The 11,653-nt window shown below is 43.0% G+C and overlaps 1 protein-coding gene across 1 annotated transcript; it reads left to right on the top strand.

Annotated features, from left to right (window-relative positions):
• The first annotated feature begins 9,214 nt into the window (after positions 1–9,214).
• On the top strand, positions 9,215–9,535 carry LOC104871451 (pancreatic progenitor cell differentiation and proliferation factor). The gene has a single exon (XM_010637350.1). It carries the CDS (start codon positions 9,215–9,217, stop codon positions 9,533–9,535), a length of 321 nt encoding a protein of 106 aa, XP_010635652.1.
• Positions 9,536–11,653: the final 2,118 nt, after the last annotated feature.

Genomic DNA, 11,653 nt, shown 5'->3' with positions numbered 1-11,653 from the left:
GGCCAATCTGGGCTACATAGTTATTTCAAGGCCAGCCTGAAATGCATAGTGAGATCCTGTCTCAATGAAACAAAATAAAACAACACACAGAGATTTTTTTCTTCTACAGATCTGGAAATCAGAAATCCAAAATGAGTCGCAAGGGACCAAAATTAGGATTCAGCAAGGCTGTGTTCTTAATGCAGGCTCAAGGAGTGAACTCAATTCTCTGCTGCCTCCCAGCTTCAGGGTGTGGGAAGCTGTCCTTCCCTGAGTCACAGCTCCCTTTCATCTATAGTTAAGGCCATCTGTAATGGGTCAAGTTACTCTGACCTCTGTCCCATCTGTGTTTCTGACTCTGATTCCTTTCTTTCTCTCTCTCTCTCTCTCTCTTTCTCTCCTACTTAAAAAAAAACACAAAATAAAAACAGCTTTATTAAGATCTAAGTCACAAGCAACATGATTCATCTACTTCAGCAAAAAAAATAAATGACTTTAGTGTACTGTACAGATGTTCTTTGACTCAGAATGGTATTATTTTCTAATAAACTCATCCTATGTTGGAAATATCCTAAGTCTAGTGCATGTAATAACTTAACCCACAGAACATCCTTACTTAGCAGCACAGTACACTGAAGGATATCTGTAGCTGTTTCTCTTTGTGATCATGGGGCTGACCCAGAGCTGTGGTTCGCTGCCCCTGCTCCACCATAACATTCTGCCAAATAATGTTCCATCAGATTCCTCCTCTGCTTTAGGGACCCTCATGAATACACTGGGCCTACCCAGGAAGTCCAGACTAATGTCCCTGGTTTAAAGTCAGATGATGAACAACCTTAATACTATCTATAACCTTAATTCCTTTTTGCCGTAAAACCTGCCATATTCTGGAACTGGGATGAAGACATCTTTGGCGTGGTAACAGTGCCCAACTCTTGGGGTACCATACAGAATGTAAGAATCTGTCTCCCTAGAGGCAATGCATCACTAGTATCTTCTTTATCTTTACAAGATATTCTGTGCACACTCAAACACATGTAATGTGTGTATGTGACTTCTCTAATTACCAATAGTAGCACACATAGCACACTATATACTGTCATAACTTTTTTAATTCTCAAAACCACTTTAGGGATTGTATGTGTTTACTAGAACTGCTGGAACAAATCACCACAACCTTGGTGACTAAAAGCCCAGAAATGGGTTCCTTTGCTGTCTTGGAGGGCAGAGTGTGAAATTGAGCTATCCTCAGGGCCACCTTCCTCCAAAGGCTCTAAAGAACATTTTGTTCCTTGGATTCTTCCAGTTTTCAGAGGCTCCAACCAGGCCCTGGCTCTAGTTGCATCACTGCAAACTCAGCCTGTCCTCTCTTGACTCCCCCGTGTGTCTGCGCCTTCTCTTCTGTCTTTATAAGGACTGGGGTAATTCATTGAATGTAGCACAAGTCAGAAAAGCTGTTGGGAATCATGCTAATGGCTTCCACACACTGCATTCTGCAACTTAAACTTAGCTCACCCCAAGGTCCTTCACAGAATTATATCTCCTCAAACCTCTTTTCAAATAAGATCACCTTTGTAGGTTCTGCTGTTAAGATATGCACACATCTTTGTGGAGGCCTCCTCCTATCCCACTGCTGCGATTATTCCCTATCGATACAATGTAGTGCAGACTTATTCTTTTAAACAACTCCATAGCAGTTTACAGTGATAATATATTTAAATAAACATCCTATTGATGGGCAGTTTAGTTTCTTTTATTTATGGGTTTTTCTTTTTGATGATTTGTCAAAATATTCTTTAGTGGCCTTCAAAGTTTCATAAAGGTGTAAGCTTTAAGATAAAGGGGAGCTGTTTTAGTTGTGCTCGTAGAGGCACACAGAGAAGCCGGACACGGCTGTCCCGAGCACCTGCTATTGTCCAAGTAGACACTGTCCCTTGGGGAAGTAGGTGCTATGTCTGGGAATATGTCACAGGGATTCTGCTAAAGCTTGTGAGGGGCTCTAGGTCACTTGAGATCAATGAATCACTTGTTGATGCTTCCTGTCATTCTTAACAATGTCAGGGGCACACAATGAATACTAGTTGATGCTTGGAGAAAGGTGTGCAGGCAGCCAGGCGTGCCTGTGCCCAGAAGCAGCCTCTCCTCTGGGAAGGACAATGTCCCTGAAACTGTTTAATGTTGAACCTAGTGCCTGCCAGTGTGACCAGTATCCTGCCTGACATCACCCCGTCTGTAGCTCTGAGGAACACCACCTCATCAAACAGAGCATTTGATCAAATCACTATCCATATGGGATTTCAAGAGCTGTCCTTTAGGCCCATTCCTTTATTCCTTTATTCTTTTACAAATTTGACTTAAGAAGTTTAAGTTCAAGTGAGTTGCAGTCTGTTGCATTTACCCCCACTGCTTTTTCCCTCAGCACACACACCTCTTTAGGAGAAATTTCCCATCAGGAAAACCTTATTGTGCTTCTCCGGTAAGGCTTTTCGATAAAAACCTGAGGTGAGACAGCCTGCTTACAGTGGCTCCCAGCCTGGAGGCAGTTTGGACAGATTATGTTTCACAAAGGCACAATTCAGGTAGGGTTCCCTAACAAGGGTGTATTGTATCATCACCACCTTGCTGGGAATCCTGTTAGTGCTTTCCAAACACTTGCACCCTGTCCTCTAATTTACACTTACACATTTCATTTGGTGGGAACCTAAGGATTTCTTCTGACCATCTAACTGGACAGACCAAATTTCAACGAGGTCTTAAAACCTGGGGCAATGACCTCCTCCCTGTCTGCACCTCTCTCTGTGCACTTCTGGAGCCTAGGCTGGAGCCTCCTGTAGATGCAAGCCTTTCTGCCTCTTCAGGGTACAGTAGAGCATCATGAGGCCAGGGAGGGGAATGGGCACCTCAACCTGACGGTACAGAGTAGCACTGCTCCCACCTCCAAGGAATAAACTCCTTTGATGGCTACTGGGCATGGCATTCCATGCAGAGAGCTGGGAGGATTGCTTCATATTCCCTACAGCTCTTCTATTAAGACAATCAGACTACAGCGCTGTATTGGGTTCTGCGTACCGTGCTCACAAGCTCACAAGCAGCCTGCCTCTCCCCTCCACCACACTAGAAAGCTCCAACAGAGATAACACTGTCCACTTAGGTTTCTGGCCCAAGACCAAGCCCCGTGTGGGGACTTTCCCAGTCAATACTTACAAGAACCCAATGATGTAAGTATGATGACTGACGCGATTTGTGCAGCGGAAGAAGCTTAAAGCCCAGAAACATGTCCAAGGCCACAACTGAATAAGGGGCAGCTTCAGCACCAGCATTTACTGGAGGAAGTGGACAAGAGAAGTAGGGCTGTCCCTGGCATTACCACTGCCTCTGTTCTTCTCAGTAGCTGAACTAATTCTGTTTTGGCTGCAGCAACAAGGGCCTGGAGGAGGAGATGGGTGAAGGAGAAAGTTATGAACTGGGGATGGAGGGCAGGTGAGGTAGTGCTGCATTACAAGCTCCACTGCCATGGGAGTAGACCACTTGGCAAGTTGAACAAAAGGCAAGAGTGACCACTGATCTTCCCTGCAGCAGGTTGTTAATATTGAAGGTGGCCTTTTCTTTACTTCTCTTAAGCTTATCTGAAAAAGATCCTGTAAATGCCTGAATCCAAGACCCTCTTTTGGAGCTGTACTGGTCTTCTCTCAGAAGTCAGTAGTGTCCAAAGTGCTTTCCGTAGGCCTTCTGGGAAGAGATCCATATCTCTTCCAATGAAGGCTGGCCAACTCTTTGTACAGGGCATCCAGGGGGACTCCCAAATATCCTTCCAGTAATCATTCCTCTCCTTGGAACCTGATCCACTCTTTTTGACAATGACTGGCAGCATTAAAAGCCAGCCAAGTGCTTGCTTACCTGATGTTCTCCTTGGATCAGGACTAGGGCATTTAGAGATGCACTACGGTGTGTGAGCTCAAGAGATGTGGGAAGCCCTCTGTCCCTAAGTATTGCATCACTCCATAGGATCTCTAATGCTCCTAGGACTTTACTGTTAGAGTCAGTGGTTGAGTTAAGAGTTTTTCTCTCTAGTTCTTTTGTGAGTTCAGACTGAATTTGGCTGTGTGCAACAGATATCCAACACTAATGGTTTAACCAAGTTTATTTTCATAACAAAAAGTCTGGTTATACGTAGTGCCAAATGATGCATCAGCATAACCCATACCCCTTCCAGCCTCTTGCCCAAGCCCCTTTTGCATATGGCTCCTGACTTCCTGGTTGTCAGATTCGGCTTCTCTCTGAATGTCACATCTGCCTTCCAGGTAAGAAATGGGGAAAGACCAAAAGCAACAGACCTCATTGCCAGCCAAAACTGTCTGTTTCTATGAGATGAGCAATGTCCTTCCCAGAACCTTCTGTTCTGTCTCATATACATGTCTAGTTGAGGGGGGATTTGAAAGGGTCAATATTTTTAAATGGGCACATTGCTTCATTGGGCAAAGTTGGGGCTCTGTTCTCAAGCAAAAAGAAGGGACTGGCTCAGGAATAGAGAATTAGCAATATCCAATACACCATCTCTTTGTAGGAATATGTTTGGGGAAGCTAACTTATTGTGTTATTAATATGGTGATATAAAATGAGAACCAAGATCTGGCATATAAAGGTACAAGATCCCAGTAATGAATATAACTGTACTGTATACCTAGAATGTACAAAAAAAAATCAATTTAAAAGGAAAAAAATGGTGATATAAATAGGGTTGCAGTAGGCAGATATTGTTTTCTCTGAACTAACATAACAAAGGCACAGGACTCTGTAGAAAAATGGAAGAGTTAGAAATGGAGGATCACAACTTTTTCCTCTGCACAAATACATAGGGTGTTGTTTTCTCCCCTAGGGTGGTTAAGCTTCTTCTCATTCAGCTTTCTAATCCTTAACATTACTTTTTTTTTAATACAATGAACTTAGGACTGGGCTATTAGGCCTTACTATCCACACTGAAATTATATATAGCTCCCTTTTATTTTATTTGCAGTGTTAGAGATCAAACCCAGGGCCCTGTGCATGCTAGGCAAGTGCTCTACCACTGAGCCTACCCTCAGCCCATGCTGATATTTTGGACTGGATGACTCTTTGATGTTGAAGCTGTCTTACATGTTGAAGGATATTTATCCTGTCCCCTGCCTACAAGATGTTAGTATCACCATCTCCCCACCCTTTACTTTTAATAACAATGCCATAGGTTTGCCACCACTGCAGACTAGTCTATTCTACACCATTAAAAGATGCTGATTTAATGTACATATTTTTCTGATTTGAAATAAGAAGTGTGCAATTCACCAGCAGTGAGTCCTAGCCCAGTGTGACTGGCATGAGTGCCTCCCAGCAAAGCTCATACTGCACATCTGCACAGCAGCTGGACTGGGCTCCAACTAGCATGGCTAGGGTGTCACTTACTGTACAGTATGCTCAACCCCTGTGTCCAAACCCAATGTCCCACAGGCAGAACTCATGGGGGCCAGAGTGAGCTGGCACCAAATAGAATGGCCAAATTTAGCAAGTAAAACTACAGACCAGACAGTTAAATTAGAATTTCACATGAACAATAAATAATTTTTGAGTGCAAATAAGTCCCCTATAATCCTGAATGGGAGTAATGTGTTCACATTTTCAATGTGGATAATTCCTAGGATCAGCTTTTGTTGCCAGACTTCATGGCAGTTCACACTGGCCAGCAAGTACTTCCTGTTCCTATCATCAAGTATGCTACCAGCCAAAAGCTCTGACAGCAGGTGACCAGACGTGGAATCTGTGCCCTCGCCCTGAACTTGAACCCCAGGTGGTGCCAAGCAAAGTCACCAGGCATTCAGATTACAGTGCTCAGTTCTGCACCTTTAGATCTTGAGTGCATCAGGGTCCTTTCCTTGTCCCTGAGTAAGTGATCTTCAGAGCGGCAGTGGCTTAGTTAAGCAGCTGTGTGCTGCTCCTTGTTTTCCATATCTGGGTGGCACTGGGAGTATGTGCCCTGGGCACAGGGCAAGATTGTGTTACCAGAGAAAACCCAGGTTGTTGCCAGTCTTCCCAGGGCCCAGCTGCTGGCAATGAAAAAGAAGAATGCTTTACTTTCCAGGTGAGGAGTTGACTTTTCACCTGGGAAGACTCAGAAGGTGTTCCGTAGGTGTGTGCCACCATGATTGCAGCCCCTGTGATGTCGTGGGAGGGCGCCTCCAATCTGCACACCATAGAGCTGTCTAGAGAGTCACAGTACCTATCAGTGTGCTAAAATCTGGAGAAACCCTTCATTAAGAAACCTGAAATGAATCTTCTCTAAGTTATCTGACTATGAGGTCTAGGATATAGAAGTTTTCCTTTTGTTTTTATAATTCTTAAATCAATGGTAAATATTTAAGCATAATTTTTTAAGAATTTCTCCTTTAAATGAGCATGTATTTGTGATACATAATAAATACAATCATCATGGTGGGTTGGTGCACATACAGATCACATCTTGATCCCCTTTTCCCCAGATCTACTTCCTATCTCTATATTTTAACTGAGAACAAACCATCTGCCCGGGGAAGCCTTTCTAGGGTGTGTACACACACACAGCCACAGAATTTTTACCTACATGGGGCTTTTATGAAATTTGACCCCTAGATTTCTGTCTAGTCGTAGACATTAAGTCTCAAAATAACTGCATTTCACATCAAGAATCTTGAATATACAGGAATTGGAACTCATCTAGTGAAGCAAGGTTTGATGTGTTATATACATACTTTCCAAAGTCCTTAGGTATTTTTATGCTGAATTTTAGTGGGGATACATAGCTTCTTTGTTTATTAATGTGTGCATGCCATTACACAAGCTTCCATTTATCATTGTGCTAAAACATGATGAATTATTACCTCAACTTGGCTTCTGAAACTCTGTCCTCAATAGCCCCTTTCCTTGGAAAGACTAGTTCTTGTTAGCCATTCATACCTGTTCCTTTCTTACACAATTATTTAGAAAAATAGAAAAATTAAATAGACTTGTAGCAGTTGTTCAAAAGCCAGTATTTTCAAAGTTTCAAGGTATAACACTCTAGCAATGACACAATATTCTACTTAAGAATTTGCAGTAGGCATTTGATATAAACAAAAAGATGTTTTAGACACTTTATTTCATTCAATTGCTTTTGTTATGTTAAACATGAGACTCTTTCTGCCTGTTGTATATGGGTCTTTTTCTTCCTTTTGTTGTTCATGCTCAACCTCCAGGACTTAAAAGGCTCTGTCTCTCACCAGGGGACCTTGTCCTCTAATCACCTAAGAGACTCCTCCTCTCAGTTCTCATGGACTCTATGCTGAGGCTCCTTGTGGCATTGTGCAGCTTGATCGTGGCATCATTTTCCTGTGTCCCATGATAGACTGACAGCTTTCTGCAGACACAGTACATTTTGTCCGAGATTACTGAGGAAGTCCTCTTGCAACTATCCTGGATAAGACCTTCACTGCTGGCTCTTTTCTCTCCTGGGATACCAGGCCAACCACAGATACTGACTTCCAAACTCTTCTTATGTGGCTGACTTCTGGAGAATGTGTAGTCTTCGGAGAATCTATTGGTCATTCTATGGACAATACAAACTTTGAAATATTAAAGTTATTTTTGAATGACAGAACCAATACAGTATTACACAGTAGGCACTAACATGGGGGAAGCAATCTTTTACTATCTTTGTATTTTAAACTTCATTTATTTCTGCTCTATTATCTCCTTGCTTTGGATTTAATTTGCTCCCTTCCTAGTTTCTTAAGGCAGAAACTTTGAGCACCAATTTTAGAACTTAGTACATGTTTGTAGTACTTAATACTTACATTCATCATGGGGTGTTGGTACATGTACATAACATATCTTAATTCTTTTTACTTCCCTTCATTCTCCTGTTCGGCTTTCTAAAAAGGAATTTGAAATAGCAAGCCTGAGAAAACCTTCCTGGAACTCAGCCTAATATAAGATCCATTTCTTTGCTGTTAATACTGGAGCCAGAAGCTTTCTGAAGGTGGGAGAAGGAAGAATGGATAAAGTGGTTAGTAATATAATTCCTCACTTACCTTTGCCTTCTCTTCTTGATAGAGTTGAATGGGATAGCATCACTGTTTCTCTCAGACTCCAAAAACAACGAGTTCAAGCTGCAAAAGTGAGACGATATCTGGGTGCCACAGAAAAATAGAGGAAGTTCTTTAATCACTTCTACATGAAAATTCTGCCAAAACTCTTTAAGGAACCCCAAAACTTGGGATGATAATCGATAGTATATATATTTTACTTTTTTCTGTCCCTGCTTCCGATCCCACCCAGTGCAAATGGACTCTAAGTCCAGCCCAGACTGTGGGAGAAGGCCTTAGGTGGGTTGTGAGTAGAAGATGTTCCCTCCTGCTGCCTGCTTCTATTAAATAGTGGCACTACCCTTTGACCCTGTTTGAATGGCAACACACATCATTGGCTCCCTTTGACCCTAATACCATTTTATAGGCTTAATAATAATAAATCTATGTCTTGAAACAGCTTCACATGCTATAGCAATCAATCAAAACTCAGAGAGCCCAAGACTATTAATGTCATCAGCAGTGAGGCAGCACCTGGGAATCCATCTAAATCAGCCACTGCAAAGGAAAACACACTGCAAGAACCTGCAGACAGAGGGAGAAGACAGGAGCATAAATTGCAATTCTGTTTCGTTCAGCCACGGAAGGATGATTTTCCTGGGAAAGTTTTGTCTACTCCTGGTAAGAAAGAAACCAGGACTTGCTGATTCCTACTCCAAAGTTATAAATTGGGAAGATTTTGCTGGCCCTGGGACCATGAGCATTTAAATGCTCTCTATGACAGCCTGGAAGCTTCACCATTGGAGATAGCGCTTTTAAAACTCCCCAGTGAGAAAAGTCAAGATGCTGCATTTTGCCTCCTTTGCAGATGGCCCCAGTTGCTCACATACTCCCTTTTGCAAGACAGATTATAAAGGGACACACAGCTGAGAAGGGCTCGCAGCTACATGGAGGTCCCAGACCCCCATACTGATGGTCTGTGGTTAATCCTTAAAACTGAGAGATGAGATCCATGCGCGTGCATCCACCTGGTCCGTCAAGCGGTGGCTTGCTATGCAGATGGGCCCTGCGGCCTAGCACCCTGGTGGTTCCCACTGCCGTGACCACACGCTGAGGCTCACGAGGGAGGGAGGGGTAGCCACCGAGATCTCCAGTACTCCACAGACAGCATGGCAGCCATCCCTTCCAGTGGTTCTCTCACAGCCATCCATGACTACTACGGGTGCCACCTGGGCTCAGCGTCCAGCAACAGCTCCTGCGGAAGTGTCGAGAACCCCGGGGAAGCCATCCCCTACCACCCAGGTCTCCCCAAGGCCGACCCAGGTCACTGGTGGTCCAGCTGCTTTTTCGGGAAGTCCACTGTCCCATTCATGGCCACAGTGCTGGAGTCCCCAGAGCACTCGGAATTCCCCCAGGCTCCCAGAGGCATGGTCACCAGTGGTTTGGCTTCGGAAACCACAAGGAAGCAGCCACTCAGCCAGCCCAGCTAGGCCAACACCAGGCCCTTGCCCTGACCTGAGGGTACCAGCAGTCAAGGCTTCCTAGGCCAGGTGGCCACCAGCAAAGGACAGAGACACTGCTCTTCAGGCCCCACTGAGCTTTCCTACCTCTCCCAAATGTGCCGTGCACCAAGCAGAAAATAAACTCCCAGCAGCCACGAGAGAGAGGGAGGGGGAGGGAGGGAGGGAGAGAGAGAGAGAGAGAGAGGGAGAGAGAGAGAGAGGGAGAGAGATGAGAGGTAGAGGAGAATGAAAAAATTTTCTTTTAGGCCTGTAGTTGGAATACTCCTAGGACTTCTAAGCCTTATTTTTTTAAAACAATCTGGTGCAGTGAAAGCATCTGAGATTTTGGAGCCAGAAAAACTGAGTTCTAGGCTTGGCTCTTTCACCATCTAGTTGTATGACCTTGAGCAAGTCATCTTGCCTTTGGAGCTTTTTCTGCATCTTGGTAATAGATAGTTTGCTCTAAATAAGGTATTCTAAGACAGTGATCTACAGACTAGTTCTGATATGGTTATTGTTTGGTTTTAGAATGACTTCAGCATCAGTGAATTCCGCATAAAGAAGCTACCATTTCACCTTCTGAAACAGTTGTTAATAATGGACCATCTCCTTATGTAGCAGCAGTGGTATTGTGGCGTGACTAATGGGTTCCTCTTTCTATGGAGTCTGCACTCTGCTCCAGGACCCTGGAGTCCCTTCATACTGTCCTGCTTGCCCCTATCCCTACAACTAATTCATATTCACTGCCTGACCCCTGTTGGCACAGGTTTTGGCAATTTCTAGATTACATGATCTTTGTAAAGAATAATGTTCCATTTTCATCTAAAAGTGTAGAACTATATTTTTAAAAACTTTTGAGCTAAAATCTGTTTAAAATATAATGGAAGATGGAAACCTGAAATAATTATGTAATGTCCAGATCCCACATTTTCATTCCTGCCTGCAAGTAACCAGTATGAATACACACAGTAACAGGTTGGTAAGTAACTTTCAACCTCAATTCACAGTAGAAAAATAAGAAATATTTTATTTTTATAGCCTCTCCCATTTTAAAATCCTTCCACACATACTAAAATGCTTCATCATAAACCTGAGGAAATAAGGACATTGCAACTTGAACCTCTCACTAAATGTAAAGTTCTTGAGCTAAAAGGATTGTGGACCTACTCAGGTCACTCACATCTTGCTCTTTCCCCTAGTGATGGCATTTCATGTCTAAATAATGCTCTTTGGTCCATATCTTCAGATTTTTGGATGACTTTTGGCTGCTTTATCTGTTAATATTTCTACTCTAATACAAACTCCTTGAGAAGCACCAAATATAATGATTTTGTAACTTATCTTACTTCCAACTAAACTGCCAAAGTTAGAACCATCCCAAGTGGTCACTACACACTTACCATGAAAGACTAGCTGGCTTTTGCAGTATTCCTACAGTGAGAATGTTCTTCACAAGAAGTCAGCTGAATCCATTTAGCGTAAGGCCCTCCAAACTCAAGATGAAGTTGCCCTGATTGTGGACACGTTCTGAGATTCCAGGTCCATTGTCTTTATCAGGTAAGCCCCATTCCCTGTCTTCACTTCTGCCCCTCAAAGCCTCCTCTTCCTTTGTCTTCATTGTGGATTAATAATAGCAAGGTATATAGAAATTTCCATTAAATAAATGCCTGTAAGGATAAATCATCTGCCCCTTCCCCTTTTGTACCTGTAACCACTATCTCAAGTGGAACTTGTAATCCTTCATGCTTTTCCTGATTAAAAGAAAGATCGATTCCAGGGCAGGGAATGGTGATCTTGATGATGTCAAATAATTTAATAAGCCATTAGATGCCAGGCATATCTATTGGGTTCATTTGTAGTCATTGCTGGCTCTCTTTTCTCTGAGCAATATGGCTGTTGAGTAGGACCAAGAAGGTGGTCGTCCATGCAGCAAGCTGCTAAAGGAGCCTTTCAATTTCAGTTTTAATAGGAAAATAAAATCAGTTACTGTATCAGCATTTCAGAAAAATCAGGTCATTCTATGGTCCATGGCTCTTTTATTATGATTGGAATGATGTCAATAGATATACACATAATAAAATGCAGCCTTGTAGCTCTGGGGAAACA

Source organism: Fukomys damarensis, unplaced genomic scaffold, assembly GCF_012274545.1.
Source record: "Fukomys damarensis isolate Sample0158 unplaced genomic scaffold, DMR_v1.0_HiC HiC_scaffold_1, whole genome shotgun sequence".
NCBI lineage: Eukaryota > Metazoa > Chordata > Mammalia > Rodentia > Bathyergidae > Fukomys > Fukomys damarensis.
This window is presented reverse-complemented; position numbering and strand designations above follow the sequence as displayed.